Source organism: Thamnophis elegans, chromosome 14 (genome assembly GCF_009769535.1).
Source record: "Thamnophis elegans isolate rThaEle1 chromosome 14, rThaEle1.pri, whole genome shotgun sequence".
Lineage (NCBI taxonomy): Eukaryota > Metazoa > Chordata > Lepidosauria > Squamata > Colubridae > Thamnophis > Thamnophis elegans.
Window position 1 is genome coordinate 13,664,088 of NC_045554.1, and position 20,265 is coordinate 13,684,352.

At 41.4% G+C, this 20,265-nt stretch overlaps 1 protein-coding gene across 1 annotated transcript in view; it reads left to right on the forward strand.

Annotated features, from left to right (window-relative positions):
- Nucleotides 1-20,265, forward strand: part of SEC14L5 (SEC14 like lipid binding 5) — a 56,400-nt gene that overhangs the window by 10,165 nt on the left and 25,970 nt on the right. Inside the window, exons 2-3 of the mRNA XM_032230828.1 lie at nucleotides 15,682-15,831; nucleotides 15,952-16,083. Coding sequence (XP_032086719.1) covers nucleotides 15,682-15,831; nucleotides 15,952-16,083 — 282 coding nt within the window. The remainder of the gene's footprint in view (nucleotides 1-15,681; nucleotides 15,832-15,951; nucleotides 16,084-20,265) is intronic.

Genomic DNA, 20,265 nt, shown 5'->3' on the forward strand with positions numbered 1-20,265 from the left:
AACTCTATTCTATTCTATTCCATTCCATTCCATTCTATTGTCTGAAAGCGCTTCCCCTCTTCCCTGCCTTTCTGTTCCAGAGTTTGCATTTCTGCAACTCATTTTTGAAGATTTCTGAAACAGGACAGCATCAGGCGGATGAAGCTGTGAGTAGCTGATGAAACTGTACACTTGATCCGAGCGACCCTGGTACTTGTCACATTCCTAAACAATTTTGCAAACATCTGCAATGAACATGACGGTTTCTGGTTTCAGTATCTGCTGTTGCTTGTGGTATCTTTCCCATCTATGTGGAACTATAAGAAAGTCTAACTTGGATTATTAACTGGACGTGTGTGTATGTGTGTGTGTGTGTGTGTGTGTGTTTATGTGTATACGTGTGTGTGTGTGTGTGTTGTATTTGTGCTGATAAATAAATAAAGGGAGACTAGTATAGATCTATTTCAAGCTATTTAGTTCTCATCAGCTAGCCATACCCTTACTGGGATTGGAACCTGTGCTGTATTGCATCTTAGGCAGATGTGTTAACCATTAAGCTCAACACAAATGTAACAAAGGCAACAGTAAAAATATTGGGTTTCTGTCTGGATGGTCTCTTATGACGAGCCGATGGACAGAGAATGGAAGCAGTGAACTTCCTCCCATATTTGGGCATACCGGGGGTTGTGACTTTAAATATATATATATATATATGTATGTATGTGTATATATATATATATATATATATATATATATATATATATATATATATATGTATGTATGTATGTATGTATGTATGTATATATTTATGCATGTATGTATGTATGCATGCATGCATGCATACATACAAACACACACATATATACACATACATACATACATACATACATACATACATACATACTGTGTATACATATACGCCTCGTTGTCTGTGATACTATTTCTTCCATTTTAATGAATTTTTTGGTGTGGGGGGGAGATGAACTATTCTGTAGATGCACTCCCCTGGGTGAAAAAAAATATTCAGGAGAACTCTAAAACCAATCAAAGATAGGGAGGGGGGGGGAAATGAGGTTTTGAGTCTTTGTCTTCAAAGACTCTACTGCACTGCTACTTTCAAAAGTAGAGAATTGCTCTAGAAAAGGGAATATTTGTAGCTCAGGTTTGAATTGTAGGGTCTTTGATGCTGTTTGAGCATGGTGGTTTTCTTGCAGACATTTCATTATCAAACTGGGTAACATCATCAGTGCTAGAAGGAATGTGGGTTATGTGGATAAGAGAAGCAATAGGACGAGGGGGTGGTGGTTGAGGTGTTCTTGCAGGCATTTCATTACCCAACCAGATAACATCATCAGTGCTAGAAGAGAGTGGGTTTGTGGAGAGGAAGAGGAAGAACAGGAGGAGGTTTTCTTGCAGACATTTCATTACCCAACCAGGTAACATCATCAGTGCTAGAAGGGAATTAGGTTTGTTGTTAGTTGATATGCTCATGGCTTGCCCTGTTAGATGGTCTTCGTGATTCCTTGATTAGGCCACAGTTTACTGTTAGCTTGTTTGTCTGCAATGATAGTTCTTTGGTTTGGGGCATTGTTTACTCAACAGAATTTCTCCTTTGTTACCCTGTGTAATAAAACTTGCTTTTACAGTGTCACCCAAGTCCCATTGATAGAAAACTTTAACTTGACTCCTAAATCCTGTCTGTTTCCTAAGTAAACCGGGGGATTGGCAGCCATTGTCCACCAACCAAAGTCAACAGAAGCCACCTCTGCTTATTAGCTGACCGGGCAAAATTCTTGCCGTTGCTGTTTATCTTCCTTTTCATTTCCCCTTTGGAAAAAAAAATGTATGTCATTGCTGGAAGGAAGCCAAATAAAGAATGAAGAAGAAGAGAAAAAAAAACCCAAAACCTCCCTCGGAAGCCGTGGCATTCCGTAATTGCAAAAAATGTGTTCTTTCTTCGTTTTGTCGTTATTGTTGGAAAAAAAGAAACAGCTGCTTTGCAGAGAAGCTGGGATTTAATGCTTCTCTTGCAGCCCTGCCCAGTCCGGTCCTCCCTCTCCTGGAGAAACTTCCCATTTAACTTGTCCTGTGTGTAAAAGTGGAGACTTAACGGTGCATTTGCCGGCTGAGAAAGAGCAAAAGCTGAAAAACCGAGGGCATTTTGTGCGAAGGGAGCCTGGGCTCTAACTTCTCCCTGACTGAAGCTTTGTCGCGAAGGACCGAGGGAAAGCTACACCCCTTGAGGCTGGTTCTGTTTATAGCTCAGCCGAGGAAGGCCGAGGTTCTTCTGGAATTTGCTTTCAGCCGTAACCTTCTCCTTCGGGTTAGCGGTTACAGCTGGGTCATCTACGCAACGGTAATGCTTGCTCCCCTCCAGCAGGTTCAGATGAGGTCGCTACTTCTCAAAGAGCCAGACTGTTGCGAGAACTTTAAGCGCGCTTGCATGCTGCGTTTGGCGGGAGGGGGCTGCCTGCTGGTGTACAGCCCTGGTGTAGGGTTACACTGGTAGTCCTCGACTTGCGACTGACATGGAGCCTGACGTTCCTGTGGCTAAGCGAGACGGTGATTAAGTGGGCTCTTTGCCAACCTTTTGGACGAACGTTCTGGCCACTGTTGTGAAGTGAATGGCTGCAGTTGTGAAGGAGTGAATCCCGCTTTCCCCTTGGACACTGCTCATCGGAAGGTTGCAGAAGGGGATCGCATGACCCCGGGAGACTGCGAGCGTCATAAATATGAGTCCGTTGCCAAGCTCCCTGAGTGTACTTGTTTTCTTGCAGATGGTTCATTACCCCAACCATATTAACCAGTGGAACTAGTTTGCCTGCAGAAATTGTGGCACTCCGTCATTGGAGGTTTTAAAGATGAGTCTAAACAATCACTTGTCTGAGATGATGTAGGTTCTCTTGCTTGAGTATGGGGCTGGACTAGAAGACCTCCAAGGTCCCTTCCAGATTCTCTTCTCTTCTGTTCTTTTCTATTTTCTTCTCCATTCCATTCCATTCTCTATTCTATTCTATTCTATATTCCATTCCATTCTCTATTCTATTCTATTCTATTCTATTCTATTCCATTCCCTATTTTATTCTATTCTATATTCCATTCTATTCCATTCTCTATTCTATTGTATTCTATTCTATTCTATATTCCATTCCATTCTCAATTCTGTTCTGTTCCATTCTCTATTCTATTCTCTATTTTATTCCATTCAATTCTCTATTCTATTCTATTCCATTCTATTCTATATTCCATTCCATTCTCTATTCTATTCTATTCCATTCTATATTTCATTCCATTCCATTCTCTATTCTATTCTGTTCTGTTCTATTCTCTATAACGTTCCATTCCATTCTCTATTCTATTCTACTCTATTCTCTATTTCATTCCATTCCATTAACTAGGCAACATCATCATCACTAGCACTGACAATATTACCTAACTTGTTTTCCCCAATATAAGACCCATCCAGAAAATAAGCCCTAGCGTGATTTCTCAGGATGCTCGTAATATAAGCCCTACCCCCAAAATAAGCTCCAGTTAACATTGTCAGCCAAATGGACACATTTAGTACCATATTTTCCCCAAAATAAGACTTAACCAGAAAATAAACCCTAATGTCTCTTTTGGAGCAAGAATTAATACAAGATCCAGCCTTATTTTGGGGAAAACATGGCAGTGATGAAATTCAATTTTGTTTACTACCAGTTCTGTGGGCGTGGCTTGGTGGGTGTGGCAGGGGAAGGATACTGCAAAATCTCCATTTCCTCCCCACTCTGGGGTCAGCCAGAGATGGTATTGGCCGGTTTTCCAAACCACTCAAAGTTTCCTCTAATGTTTCTCCAGAACCTGCTGAATTTCACCCCTGAAACATGGGTAGTTAGGGTAATAAAACATCTGCAAGAAAACAAGCAAGTTCAGAGAGCATCAAGGACCTTTCACTTCAACCCTGAACTACAAATATTCTCCTCTATTGGGGCTGTCTTTTGATCATGTGACTGTGGGATGCTGCTATGGTCATGTGTGAAAACTCTCATTAGGCATTTTTTTTCCAGTGCCATTATAACTTCCCAACTAAATGAACTGTTCTAAGTTGAGAACCACTTGCATAGGGAAATAAGAATGTTGGTCTTCTTTCATATTCCTGCTTAGTTTTCTGGAGAAATCTGAAACAGATGACATCCTTAAATTGCTGACTTCAGTCTGTGTTCTACGAGATGTTCTGGTTAATTGATTTTTACTGTACACTTTGGTGGGCAGAAACCAAGCTGTCAATCACAGACCGACACATTGAGCGTCCATCAAGCTTTGCTTCTTCCATACCTTTGCTTCGAGATGATTTTATTCAAAAGAAGATCGGGCAATATAAAAGCAAAACAATAATAGTTTTTAAACATCAGGGGGGAAACATAAGAAGGAAGGAATCTGATATTCTGTTGGTGGGTATGGCAATCTTTATCCAAATAGAACATTTGTTTTGGACATTGGCGAGGAATCAAGAGCATCCGTTGGACATATTTTATTTTATATATTTGCTTCTTTCTTTTTTTGGTAATTGTTTGGATATTTTTATGTTGTTTAGACAAAAGAGTTTAGTTTATAGAAAAGCCGCCCTGACATAGGAATATCAAAATTCAGGTGCTTGTTTCGTATTTATGACAGTTAAGAGGCCCCAGGGTCATGTGATTACCCTTTGCAACAGTGGTGAAATTCAATTTTTTTTACTATCGGTTCGGTGGGTGTGGCTTGGTGGGCGTGGCTTGGTGGGCATGTCAGGGGAGGGATACTGCAAAATCTCCATTCCTACCCGACTCCAGGGGAAGGACAATGTAAAATCTCCATTCCCACCTGACTCCAGGGGAAGGATACTGCAAAATCTCCATTCCCACCTTACTCTGGGGCCAGCCAGAGGTGGCATTTGCCGGTTCTCCAAACTACTCAAAATTTCCGCTACCGGTTCTCCAGAACCTGCTGGATTTCACCTCTGCTTTGCAACCTTCTCAGCTGGCTTCCCATAAGCAAAGTCAATGGAAAGAGCCTGATTTGTTTTAGGACCGCACGATTCATTTAACGACTGTGGCAAAATTTTTGTAAAATTAGACACAAACTCATTTCGTCTCCAACAATAACAACAACAAACAGCATTTCTAAAGCTATTTCATTTTTGTGACCCTTAATTCCTAATTCATTTAAAAACGAGGCTTCATTTTTTTCTGTATCTCAATTCTACTTCTTGTATTTCTTTACAAATGACATCTGTGGGGTGGGGGGGTTGCCTTCCGTGTAGACACGAGAGCTCATGCATCATTAAATGTCATTTAATCCTGAGCAGAGATGCTGTGTTACAAACAGGCCGTGTTAAATGTCAAGTCAGCTGTTCGCGGCGTGGTTTGTCATCCGCTGCTGTGCTGTGAAGCGCAAGACCCTGATGGCCTGATGTGGTAGCCATAAAATGAAAAAAGCAAAGCAAAGCTTTTCAGCAAAAATTAGCATCGCGTGCCCAAACCATTGTGTGTTTTTTAAATGTTAAGCATCACTTAGGTGACATGGGGTTGGTATAGAAGTGTGATGATGATGATGAATGAAGAATGGAGAAATGCTTAAATAAATGTGTGTGTGTGTGTGTGTGTGTGTGTGTGTGTGTGTGTTGTGTATGTCTCTCTGTGTGTATGTGTCTCTGTGTCTGTGTGTAGTGATGTTGGCATTCTGCCCAAACCAGCAGCTTTTCATCATTTTACCTTAAAAGGTAAAGGTAAAGGTTCCCCTAACACACATGTGCTAGTCGTTCCCGATTCTAGGGAGCGGTGCTCATCTCTGTTTCAAAGCCGAAGACGTCTCCGTGGTCATGTGGCCGGCATGACTCAATACCAAAGGTGCACAGAACGCTGTTACCTTCCCACCAAAGATGGTTCCTATTTTTCTGCTTGCATTTTTATGTGCTTTCAAACTGCTAGGTTGGCAGAAGTTGGGACAAGTAACGGGAGCTCACTCTGCTAGGGATTCGAACCTCTGAACTGCTAACCTTTCTGATCAACAAGTTCAGCTTCTGAGACTTCCTGGGAGGAGCCTGCTGGTGGTGGCAGCAAAAAAATCAGCTGCCTCCGAATTCCTGGCTACGTACCTGTTTAGAGGATCTTCCATCTGACGTCCTATCAGGTTTTCTTATCCTTCAGGCAAGAAGGAAAGAAGAAACTGTTTTGCTGGCAAATGCTCTTCGATTTTTGCAGCTTTTGTGCTTGCAGGGAAAGGGGGGCTAGCCCAAGGCAGAACGGCTGTCCGTGCTGGGAACTTCAAACTGCCTTGTGCAGGACAAAGTAGGTCTCCCCCACTCAGTTCAAAGTTTTGTTTGATTTAATCTTATCACGAGCTGAATCCATTTCCGTGCACAATAATTGTTTATCAACATTTTAGCTTCTTTTCTTTTTCTCCTCCGAAAAATTATTTACTTAGAGGCTTTTAAAATGGCGCCGAGCAGGCTGGTTTCTCCGGTAATAATGAACACTTTTTGTTAATCCTCACAAGAATTCACAAGAATTCAAAACAAAAGAGATTGCTTATCATATGTTTTGGTTTCACAATAGGCCAGCAGAAGCTTTTTAATTAGCTTTATTTCTACAAGAATGTTACTCCTTCATTAACTTTGCTTATCTGGAAGTTAAATGGTGATGAATCTGCTGAACGGTCTTGTTACAATGTTTACTCACTGAAAGTTTTGCCAAGCCTTAACTTCAAAATAAAAGGGGAAGTCAGCCTCTTTACTTAAAGCTGCATATTCAGGCAATAGAGTTTTATTAACTGCAGGCAGATAAATTTTGAAATGGCTTCAAAACCAAATATTAACTTGAAGTTGTAATTTTTTTTCTTATTACTATTCAAAATACCAGCTTCAATTTTGTAAAAGGCTTTCTTATCCAGCTGCGTTACAAGATGGCGATTTTATAGCTTCTGCGTTTGATATATGACACACTCAATCAGTTCTATTCTCCTGAAGACTTCTCCTTATTAACTGTTAAAAGTCTATAAATAGTATCCCATTTAAAACCGAGGGGAGCAGAGACTTTGTTTGTTTGTGCGTTTTTTATAATGGCTCCCAAATCGAAGCAGTCTAAGCGTTTCCTTAATAATACATCTCAAGAAATTGTTACAAAATCGCTGCCCTTGCCTCCCACGCCCTCTACTGGAGATCTCTTAACGCAAGAATTTCTTTTTGAAACCCTTAAAGAGTTCAGACAGGAAATTAAACAACTTTTATCGGACTTATATGATAAACTGGACGCCAAGATTGCTCAAACAAGGGAAGATACGATCAGAGTTATGACTGTTATGACAGGCTATGTTTCTGAAATGGAGGACAAATTGGAACTTTTGGAAAAAACTAATTCTAATTTGACATCTAAAATTCAAACGTTACAACAGGAAGTTGAAAATGCTCAAAAACAACTCGTTATGATAAATTACAATAAGACTGCGTTTGCAATAAGAGTCAGAGGATTGCGTGAAAAGGAACAGGAGAATTTGAAACAGACCTTTTTTGAAGCTTTCAGATGTTCGGTGGGAAGTCCGGGATTTAACTTTGATTGGCAGATTCAAAAAATTTATCGCCAGAACTCGTGTTTAGCAAAACAACGACAGCTTCCGAGGGACATAATTATATATTTCACCACAAGAGAATCCAGAAATGCGATAATACAGAAGTTCTACAATAACAGGCTGCGAATCGATGGACAGGACTTGATTGTTTTTAAAGAAATACCATCTCAAATATTAAGAGCAACGAGAGACTACACTTTCTTAACTGAAAAACTCAGAGATTCTCAGATACAATATAAATGGGAAGTGCCATCTGGTATCACAGTCACATTTGAGAACCAAAAATATCATCTCAATTCTGTTTGCGAAGCCCGAGATTTTTACTACAAAACTCTGAAGGCGGGACTTCCTGATTCACCCGGACTTGGAGAAAGACAAGGAGAAGGAGAAGATAAGCAGCGGGACACGTGGCTACAAGGCGGAGGGTGTTGCTTTCCCTTTCCGGAAGGGCAGAAGAGTAAAGAATAAAGATCCAGCTATGCCTTTAAAATACTTCTTAAATTTTTAATTTGAATAAAATTTCAGGACTCCTGTCTGGTATAAAATGATAAAGCTGTATACCGATGAAGAGATATTGAGACTGAAAGAAGCGGTGCTGAATTTGGACATATATTGTATGGGACTTATATAAGACTTGTTTGAATCTTAATTTAAACTGCGCATGATCTATTCTTTGGGGCGAGGAGAGCGGAGATCATAGTTTTCTTGGATTGTGGTTTGGGATGAATGGAGTCGGGTGCGTGGGGTAGATGGAAGGGTAGTGAAAGTTCAATTAGATTATCTTGATCCAGAATGTAAGCTGATTTTTGTATAAATTGTTATTTGAATACAAGGTTAAGAAAGATTATCTGGAGAGTCTACACGAGGGTGGAGTAAATATGAGAGGAGCAATGGATGAGGATAAAATATATATGCGGACACGGGTAAAGGCAGGATGGGAGGTATAGAATTTATATGCGGAAGCAGGTAAAGACATTGTTTAAGATTTTAAAAATAATGAGAAGCTGAGTTTAATGTTAGAGAGTATATTGACTTCTCTTTCTTGGGGGGGGGTTCCCCCCCTTTTTTTTCTTTTTATTATTCTTTTCTTTTTTGTTCTTTATTTTTTATTATTTTTTATTATTTTGTAACTTCTAATCTATTTGGTTTCAATATACTCCAGACTTTGCTTGATAAAGAACGATGCCGGGAATGGGACCTGGGAAGTCGGAAGGGGGTCAGGGAGGGGGGTTCAGGGGGTGGGTGGGGGGGAGGGTGGAAGTATAGACTCAATTTTCAGAACAATGAATGCACTTGGATACTGTTGCTTTTTTTTTTCTTTTTTTCTTTTCTTCTTTCTTTTCCTTTTATTTTTCTTTTGTTTTAGTACAAAACAAATAGACCAATGAATACTAGAAATACACCGAAGCGAGGTGTAGAGGGAAAGAAGAGGGGGGAATTAAGAGGGAGTGAGAAGGGAATGTAAGGAGGGTGAGATGGTGGGAAGGGGAGAAAGGAATGGCTGAGGGGGAGGGGAAGTAGAAGAGGGGATTGTTGGAAGGGAGAAATGAAAGTTGGAGGGGTAGAAGGAAGGGTGTATGTAGGATAGAAGTGTTATGAGTTGTTTATTGCTTCTTTTTTTTAACTGCACAGTATTTAAGTGATTGTATAAAGGAAAATGAAAATGTAATAAAAGAATCTTTGATTGCAAAAAAAAAAAAAAAAAAAAACAAGTTCAGCTTCTTAGCCACTGAGCCACCACGTCCCTCAATTTTATTTTAGGAGACCTTTGTTATTGCATCAATTTGAGTGTCCTACAGCAACCTGCTTTCTGGATCAGCTGATCTACTAACCATTGTGCAAACATTAAGAAATGTGGTTGCGAGCTTCCCATATTATTTATTGATTTTAAGAACCACCCTGAACCAGAATATCACTTTTTTTCCCCTTTATGGAAGTTATGGAGATTCTCAGTCATCCAGGACATGATTGTGCCAAAGGTGCTTTTTCAAGAGGCAACTGGACTTCCTTTGTTTTTCCTTGAAGACATTTCACTTCTTATCCGAGAAGCTTCTTAAGTTCTTCAGAATAGATAAATACAAATGTAGATATGTGATAGATAGATAGATAGATAGATAGATAGATAGATAGATAGATAGATAGATAGATAGACAGACAGACAGCAGACAGACAGTTACAGATACAGATGTAGACAATAGATAGATAGATACAGATGCAGATAAATAATACATAGATGGATAAAGATGTAGATAGATGATAGATAGATAGAAAAATAATTAGATAGATAGCTATACAGAGAGATAGAGATAGAGATTTAGATAGATAGAAAGAAAAATTGATTAGATTAGATAGATAGATAGATAGATAGATAGATAGATAGATAGATAGATAGGAAGATAGATACATAGATATAAATAAATACATAAATTACATGTAGGTACAGATAGATAAAAGGGATATGGTCTATATCCGTAATAGAGATTGGCTGGACTGAATTGGTCTAGGCTAGGGTTTCCTGCCTGAGCAGGGGGTTGGACTAGAAGACCTCAAAGGTCCCTTCCATCTCTGCTGTTCTGTTATTCTGACTCACGGGTAAGACTGAACCGAGATTGCCTTCCTAAGAATCTTTCTGGGCCTCTGATTTCCATTTTGAATGGAAGGGAGGTTAGGAAATTGCCGTCGCTCGTGTGGGGAGTGGCTTTAGAAGATATTTGAAGTTGACCTGGAATCGGGTTGAAAACTGGCATGATCTCCGTGGGGTGTTTAATTGCTTCTGGCTTAACACTTGGATATTCTTGTGCCTTGGAAGGCCGGCTGCTGATATTTACGGCCTTCAGAGCACAGGACGTGTTGCATAATCTCTTTCTCAAGGTCATTGGTTGATGTGAGCTGTGCTGAAATGAGGGGAAAATATATCAGTGGAGAAACGTCTCTGGTTCTCTCCCCCCCCTCCATCTCTTTCTCTCCTGTGTGGTCAAAACTAGGACTGAGTTTGTTGTATCCTCTTGACGTTCACACACCTGTAATGCTGCAGAAAATGACAGGCTTTAGACCTCTCAGGATACAGGAAAAGTTTATTTGGCAGCCAGGTTCAGAAAGTTAGCGAAAAGGCTAACATTGCAAATTCTGAACAACCTTCATTATCGAAGCACGCGTTCTTATACATTCTCAAAGGCAGCGTAACACGGAAACACTTAACTCATTTCTTATTAGTTACCTTGAGGAGAAAGCCTTATAAGTAAATGGGGGTCTTACTTCTCCTTTTGTTTTGAGCCATAGGTACACTTTACGTGCCTTTATGCGAACTTTAATTGAACCTTGTGGTTTGGACTTTTGACATAGGGACGTTGGCTGGAACATCTTGTGGTTAGAGGCTGATGACATTTCCTTTAAGCAAACTTCTAACTGTCCCTTTTATGCCACGTCTTCATTCTTATATTTTTAATCCATATTTTATTCCACTTTAGTAAGGTAAATGACCTAGTGGGTTAGGAGGATGCTGTGACTTTTTCCTCTTTAGATGAAACCTGAGCATCTTTAATTGTATGCTGAAAAGGCAGGCAGACTCTTTCAAGAAGCAGTTGGATTATGTAATGGCAATAGTTCATGAACTGAAGACTGAGTAAAAATGAAATAAGCCCCGTTGTGTTTGCTTGTGCTGTCTATAAGGGAGATTTACTCAAGTGTTTCCCTGGGATTTATATAGGGTGGCCCTATCTAACAAAATGAAATTCAGTGTAGAGAAAAGTAAAGTCTTACACTTAGGCAAGAAAAACCAAAAGTATACACATAAAGTGGGGGAAACCAGGCTTAATAGCAGTGACTATGAGAGGGATCTTGGAGTCTTAGTGGACAACCAGCTAAATAGGAGACAACAGTGTGCAGTAGCAATCAAAAAAGCCAATGCAATCCTAAATTACATTAACAGAGGATTACAATCAAGATCAAGGGAGGTCCTAATACCACTCTACAAAGCCCTAGTAAGGCCACACCTAGAGTACTGCATCCAGGTTTGGTCACCACACTATAGAAAAGTTGTTGAGACTCTAAAACAGTGATTCCCAACTTGGGGCTGATTCCCCACAAGGTGGACAATTTGATTTTCAATGGAGGCAATTTGAACCTTTTTTAAACCAAGTTAATAGCCTTTTAGGTTTCCTCCGTGTGAGTAGAGTTCACTTTTTCAGTAAAGTAAGAATCGGGTGAAATCCAGCCGATTCTGACAGATTCTGGAGAACCGGTAGCAGAAATTTAGAGTAGCCTGGAGAACCGGCAAATACCCCAGAGTGGGGAGGGAATGGGGATTTTGCAGTATCCTTTCCCTGGAGTGGGGAGGGAATGGAGATTTTGCAGTATACTTTCCCTGGAGTGGAGAGGGAATGGGAATTTGCAGTATCCTTTCCCTGGAGTGGGGAGGGAATGGGGATTTTGCAGTATCCTTTCCCTGGAGTGGAGAGGGAATGGGGATTTTGCAGTATCCTTTCCCTGGAGTGGGGAGGGAATGGAGATTTTGCAGTATCCTTTCCCTGGAGTGGGGAGGGAATGGGGATTTTGCAGTATCCTTTCTCTGGAGTGGGGAGGGAATGGGGATTTTGCAGTATCCTTTCCCTGGAGTGGGGAGGGAATGGGGATTTTGCAGTATCCTTTCCCTGGAGTGGGGAGGGAATGGAGATTTTGCAGTATCCTTTCCCTGGAGTGGGGAGGGAATGGGGATTTTGCAGTATCCTTTCTCTGGAGTGGGGAGGGAATGGGGATTTTGCAGTATCCTTTCCCTGGAGTGGGGAGGGAATGGAGATTTTGCAGTATCCTTTCCCTGGAGTGGGGAGGGAATGGGGATTTTGCAGTATCCTTTCCCTGGAGTGGGGAGGGAATGGAGATTTTGTAGTATCCTTTCTCTGGAGTGGCAAGGGAATGGGGATTTTGCAGTATCCTTTCCTTGGAGTGGGGAGGGAATGGGGATTTTGCAGTATCCTTTCCCTGGAGTGGGGAGGGAATGGGGATTTTGCAGTATCCTTTCCCTGGAGTGGGGAGGGAATGGGGATTTTGCAGTATCCTTTCCCTGGAGTCGGGAGGGAATGGGGATTTTGCAGTATCCTTTCCCTGGAGTGGGGAGGGAATGGAGATTTTGCAGTATCCTTTCCCTGGAGTGGGGAGGGAATGGGGATTTTGCAGTATCATTTCCCTGGAGTGGAGAGGGAATGGAGATTTTGCAGTATCCTTTCCCTGGAGTGGGGAGGGAATGGGGATTTTGCAGTATCCTTTCCCTGGAGTGGGGAGGGAATGGGGATTTTGCAGTATCCTTTCTCTGGAGTGGGAAGGGAATGGAGATTTTGCAGTATCCTTTCCTTGGAGTGGGGAGGGAATGCAGATTTTGCAGTATCCTTTCCCTGCCATGCCTACCAACCCACGCCCACAGAACCGATAGTGAAATAATTTGAATTTCACCACTGGTAAGGATTATATGTTGGGGGGGGGGGGGCATCAGGATTTTAAAGTTGCTTAGATGGGGTATGGCCAAAAAAAGGTTGGGAATCCCTGCTTTAGAAAGAGTGCAGAGAAAAGCACCAATATGATTAGGGAACTGGAGGCTAAAACCAGGGATAGCAATAGCAATAGCAGTTAGACTTATATACCACTTCATAGGGCTTTCAGCCCTCTCTAAGCTGTTTACAGAGTCAGCATATTGCCCCCACAGTCTGGGTCCTCATTTCACTCACCTCGGAAGGATGGAAGGCTGAGTCAACCTTGAGCCGGTGAGATTTAAACCACTGAACTCCAGATAGCTGAACCGCTGAACTGCAGATAGCAGTCAGCTGAAGTGGCCTGCAGTACTGCACTCTAACCACTGCGCCACCTCGGCTCTTACCTTTGCTACTGGTCTCGTAGCAATGTGAGCGTGTGCGTTTGCACACACACTCTCTTCACTTGCACGCGCCACCTTTGTGCATGGGCAGTACATCCCGCTCATGAGCGGGGCATCAAAAAGGTAAGGTAAGCAAACAATGAGGGGGGAAGTTGTCAGCTGTGCTGCATGATTTATGGACTAGCAATATATATTTACATTTAATCCTGATTAGTAGAACCCAATAAAATATAAATGTTAAAAGATCTAGAATATAGAATATGGAATATAGAAGAGAGTAGAGTTAGAATAAAATAGAGCAGAGTATAGAGTATAGAGTATAGAATATAGAATATAGAATATAGAATATAGAATATAGAATATAGAATATAGAATATAGAATATAGAATATAGAATATAGAATATAGAATATAGAATATAGAATATAGAATATAGAATATAGAATATAGAATATAGAATATAGAATATAGAATAGAGTAGAGTATAGAATAAAATAGAGCAGAGTATAGAGTATAGAATATAGAATATAGAATATAGAATATAGAATATAGAATATAGAATATAGAATATAGAATATAGAATATAGAATATAGAATATAGAATATAGAATATAGAATATAGAATATAGAATATAGAATATAGAATAGGCGTTGGAAGGAACCTTGGAGGTCTTCTAGTCCAGCCCCCTGTTCAACAGGAGAATCTATACCCTTTCAGACAAGCGACTGTCCAGTCTCTTCTTAAAAACCTCCAGTGATGGAGCACCAATGATTTCTGGAGGCAACTTCTGTTCCACTGGTTAATTGTCCTCACTGTTAGGAAGTTTCTCCTTAATTCCAGGTTGCTTCTCTCTTTGATCGGTTTCCATCCATTGTTTCTTGTTCTGCCATCAGGTGCTTTGGAGAATAGCTTGACTCCCTCTTCTTTGTGGCAGCCCCTCAAATACTGGAATACTGCTATCATGTCACCCCTAGTCCTTCTTTTCTCTAGACTAGCCAAATCCCAAATCCTGCAGCCGTTCTTTATATGGTTTAGTCTCCAGGACTTTGATCCTCTTAGTTGCTGTTCTCTGAACTTTTTCCAAACATCTTTTTTGTAGTATGGTGACCAAAATTGCTTGCAATGTTCCAGGTAGGGAATCTATCTGGAAATATAAATGTCTAGGCCATCTTACCATTGAAGTGCAGCATCGTTTATATTTTTTTATAAAAATCAAACACTAGGACAGTATATGCTCTCAGCTTACAGTTTGATGGGGGAACCACGCAGTCTCACTGAGGGGTGGATGGATGCTATGCCTGATTTAGGAGATCTAAGATCCTGTTAGGAGATCTAAGAGAACAAGAATTGTGAGAGCATGTTAGTAATTAGTACTGTTTTAGAAACAGGGTTACTACATCCAAGTCAGGTGCTGAAAAGTGGTCTTCCAAAGCCATTTATTACAGATATGCAGACCATTTCCTGGGATCCAGGAGGACTATCTTTTTGGTTCTCCTCTGCTGAGAAGTTAAATCCCCTTTTTTTGGCTCCACAGCGCTAATGTCTATCTATCTATCATGCAAGGTTTTAAACGTTGCTCCAGGGACTGGACAATTGACCTTAATTCAGCAAAATTGTCTTTTGCAATCCTGTTAACTTGATTTTAACTGCACGGGTTGGAGTTTTCAAGCTTTTGTTGCTGGTTTACCTCTTGCAGATTTGGAGGCCTGACCTGAAATGTCTTCACAAAAATAAGACCTCCCTGAATTGGTTATGATAGTTTGCATTCTTAGTGGCAATATTTTACAGACATAGAAATGTATGTTTAAGCAACTGCACCCTAAAACAATGGTCCTTCCTTCCTTCCCTCTCCTCCCTCCCTTTCCTCCCCTTTCACCCTCCCCTCCATCCTTCTGCTCTTATTTCTCTTCCCTCTCCACTTTCTCCTTCCTCTTCCTCCTTCCCTTCCTTCCCCCTTCTCCCCTCCCACTCTTCCTTCCCTCTTTCCCATCTTCTTCCTTCATTCTCTCATTCACTCTTCCTTGCTTCCTCCCTCCCTCCCTTCTCTCATTCCTTCTTCCTCTCGTTCTTCCTTCCTTCTCCTTCCTTCCTTATTTCATTCCTCCTTCCTTCCTTCTCTCATTCCTCCTCCCTCCTTTCCTTCCTTTTCTCGTTCCTCATTTGTTCCTTCCTTCTCTTGCTCCTCCTCCTTCCTTCCTTCCTTCTCTCATCCATCCATCCTTCCTTCCTTCCTTCCTTCCTTCCTTCCTTCCCAGGCTTATGAAAAACGTTTTCCAACCTGCCCGGAGATCCCAGTTTTTCTGGGCAGTGAGATCCTTCATGAATCCAAGAGTGAAGACGGAGCCATTCAGATCATTGAAAGGAGTTGCAAATTGAATGTGGATGCACCTCGGCTACTCAAGAAAGTAAGGACTATAGTACATTCTTTCTGACAGTCCCTGTCCTTAAACTATCTCGAAACCCCGACACCCTTAGCTCTTCCTTTGCCTTTCTGCTCTTCTTACTTTTGCTGCTGTTTCTTTCAGATTGCTGGGGTAGAATATGTCTTTTTCATACAAAAAAATACAGTGAACTGGAGAGAGAGAACCCTCGTTATTGAAGCCCATAATGAGACCTTTGCCAACCGTGTCATTGTCCTGGAGACATGCAACTACTCGGTCAGTAATCCAACTGTGAGATTTCTCTGATCCTGATAACTGTGGTTTGCATTTTGTCAGTTTTTATAATGGATATCATTGCAATCCTCCTCCCTCCCTCCCTCCTCCTCCTCCTCCTCCTCCTCCTCCTCCTCCTCCCTATCACCATCATTTGAAGGACACCAGCCAAACTTGAAACAGCAATCTTCAAAGGTCTCAAAGATGCTTTTTTTCAAAAGGCAATTGGGCTGTTTTAATTTTTTTCTTGAGGAAGACTATTGTGATTTGTTCCTTACCAGCTGGTGAATTTTCTTGGATGAGAACTACCATCACCACCTCTTCCTCCTCCTCTTGTTCTTGTTTCTTCCTCCTCTTTCTTTTTCTCCTTCTCTTCCTCCTCCTCCTCCTCCTCTACAGTGACGTGCGGTGAGGGTTACCGTTGGTGAGGCAAGACTGCAGCAGCGGCGAGAAGCAACGTCCCCGCCGCTGTGTCTGACAGGCGTCGCGCTTCACCGCCTTGCCCCCCCCTCCTCCAATGAACAATCCTGCTGCCCCGGCCTGCAGCCAGCTCACCCACCCCCCGCCCGACATGCTCCCTGCCTGGACTCACCGCTCTTCTTCTCCTCCTCCTCGTCCTCCCCGCTCAGTGCTGGGCATCGAAGCATCTCAGATGGAGCCGGGACACCCGGAAAGCAAGCCGGCACTTAAAGGCATGGGCTCGGCCGCCATTCAGCGAAACATGTTTCGCTGAATGGCGGCTGAGCCCTGCCTGCCGGCACTCTAAAATTAGTTAAGGCAGGCAAGGGAAACCGTGAACCGAAAGGAAGTCTTGCTGGGAAGACGCGGCAGCAGGGCTTTAAAGGGTTCCCCCCTCCCCAGCCAGCCAGCCCACCCAGCCCATTCCTCCCCCCGCCACCACTGTGTCCAACAGGCCAGGCATCTCACGTTTATGGTGGACATAAATGCGAGATGCCTGGCCTGTTGGGACACAGCGGCAAGAACGTCCCTGCCACCTCCGCGCTCCGCCGCCTCGCCCCCCCACCTCCTCCGACTCCACCAAACCGCTGTGAAGAAAGAAACACACACACACACCCATACACTCCACAATAAAAAAAGTTACATATTTAATTACAATAAATTTGAATCCCCCACCCCTCCATTTGATCCGCATACCTTTTCCAGCTGTGGAAACTCTCTCAACTCTCCTCTTGTCCGCCCAATGTAAGCGTGCTCAACGTAAGCGTGCTCATAAGGCATGATTCGCTGCTCCCCGATCAGGAGGGGGGAGAATCAGTGCCTCCTTTGCATATGGAGTTTTTTGCTTTTTAACTCTTTCTTAACTTTTAAAAGGCGAAAAATTCCTTATGCAAAGGAGGCCCCGAGTTCTCTGGCCTCCTCCTAGTTAATACTAAGAGCAGACACCAAGCCACTGTGACTTGAAATCTGGTAGCAACTACCCTGGCTTTAATTATTTTTAAAAAAGTATTTAAAACTCTTTCCTTTCCCTGAGGAGACTGGTGAGGCCCCGCCTCCCTTGCCTCTAGTGACTGCACGTCCCTGCTCCTCTACTACTACTTCTTTTTCATCTCTTCTCCTCCTCTTCTTTCTCTCCTCCTCCAGAAAAAAAAACAATCCAGTTGCCTTTTGAAAAAAAAAGAACAACATCTTTGTGATATCTTGGATGACTGAGAATCTCCATAGATAATCTTCAAAGGAAAACAGGTTTTGCTGATATTTATAGGTTTGGGTGGATTGTTAGATCTACTGGTACAGAAATGGTCACTTCGTGCCATCTATTTCCTCTTAAAGTTCCATCTTACAAACTCTTTTCTCTTCCAATGAAGTCGTAGAAAAGAGAAACAAGACTCCATATTTGGTTTTATTTATTTTTTTCTTCTTTGCTCCAAACCCACCCACCACCATTTAGCTGAGAATGCTTGTAAGCTTGTCTTTGGGTCAGCAGGTGTCTGCCTTTGTCTGCCCCTGACATTTAGGAAGCCATCGAGACAATAAAATACCCTTTTTATGCTGGGTCGTCAAAAATCCAGATTGAGTTACTGACGTGCTTTATTGGTCCCTACTGACAAAACACAGCTTCATGAAAGCTGAGACCCTTGGAAATAAGTGCTATTTCGGATGATCCCAGCTATCAAAACCACCATCCTTAAAATGTCAGTTAGAACAATTAATCAGTGGAACAACTTGCCTCCAGAAGTTGTGTCTATTTCTGTTTCTGTTTCTATTTCTATTTCTATTATTTCTATTATTTCTATTTCTATTTCTATTTATTTCTATTATTTCTATTATTTCTATTATTTCTATTTCTATTTCCATTTCCATTTCCAATTCTACTCTACTCTACTCTACTCTACTCTACTCTACTCTACTCTACTCTACTCTACTCTAGACTCTAGAAAGAGTGTAGAGAAGAGCAACAAAGATGATTAGGAGACTGGAGGCTAAAACCTATAAAGAATGGTTGCAGGAACTGGGTATGTCTAGTTGAATGAAAAGAAGGACTAGGGGAGACAGGATAGCAGTCTTCCAATATCTCAGGGGCTGCCCCAAAGAAGAGGGAGTCAAGCTAGTCTCCAAAGCGCCTGAGGGCAGGACAAGAAGCAATGGGTGGAAACTAATCAAGGAGAGAAGCAATTTAGAACTGAGGAGAAATTTCCTGACAGTTAAGAACAATTAATCAGTGGAACAACTTGCCTCCAGAAGTTGTGAATGCTCCAACACTGCAAGTTTTTAAGAAGATGTTGGATAACTGTTTGTCTGAAATAATATAGGGTTTCCTGCCTAAGCAGGGGGTTGGCCTAGAAGATCTCCAAGGTCCTTTCCAACTCTGTTATTCTATTCTATTCCTATTCCTATTCCTATTCCTATTCCTATTCCTATTCCTATTCCTATTCCTATTCCTATTCCTATTCCTATTCCTATTCCTATTCCTATTCCTATTCCTATTTCTATTCTACTCTACTCTACTCTGTTCAGTTCTTGAAACCAGGAACTGTATGCTTGCATGTGGCTGCTTCAGAGAGATGGAATCAAAATCACATGAAGTGTTTAATACCACTTTATAATGCCTTGGTAAGGTAGGACTTGGAATCCTGCACCCAGTTTTGGTCCCCACGATGTAAAAAAATATATGTTGAGACTCTAGAAAGAGTGCAGAGAAGAGCAACAAAGATGATTAGGAGACTGGAGTCTAAAACCTATAAAGAATGGTTGCAGGAACTGGGTTTGTCTAGTTTACTGAAAATGCACACCTACAGTATAGGTGGTACCTTGCTCCATGGTAGTAACTGTGAGAGGGATCTTGGAGTCCTAGTGGACAACCATTTAAATAGGAGCCAGCCATGTGCAGCAGCTGCCAAAAAAGCCAACACAGTTCTAGGCTGCATCAACAGAGGGATAGAATCAAGATTATGTGGTTCATACCACTTTGTAACGCCTTGGTAAGGCCACACTTGGAATACTGCATCCGGTTTTGATTGCCATGGTGTCAAAAAGAGACTCTAGAAAGAGTGCAGAGAAGAGCAACAAAGAGGATTAGGGGTCTGGAGGCTAAAACATACAAAGAGCGGTTGCAGGAACTGGGTATGTCAAGTTTAATGAAAAGTCTCTGAAAGGAGGGGAAAATAAAAGATGTAAACATTATCTTTGAGAACTCATTTCAAAGTTCCTTTTCAAAGCTGTTTTTTAGGTATTGCAAGCCGGGTTTGTTTCTTCTTTCTTTTCTTTTTAGTTTTTATTGCTTTTTTTTTAATATGAACATTCCATCTTTCCTTAAACAGTGTGTCGTCTGGGTACAAATATTTCTGTGCAATAACCATCAAAATTTACCACATCGTTTTCATTGATATTAATTCTCTAATCTTAGAATTATAGTACATTAAACATATGCTATAGTGAACCTGTTCATTTTTTCTTCTTAATGTTCATCTCATCTGATGAAAATGTAATAACATTAAGCATAATAATAATCCTCATCCTCCTCATACTAACAATTATCATATCATTTTTATTTCTATCCTAACATATTTTCTACTCCTCTTTAATCTCCTTCTTTTATTTCCAACTTCCATTTTTATTCTCTAACCATGGATAAAATAATTCTCATACAATATAATATTCAGTTCGTTCTTTCTCCTTAATTGCCAGCTTTAGTCTGTTCATTTCTGCACATTCTAATATTTTCCT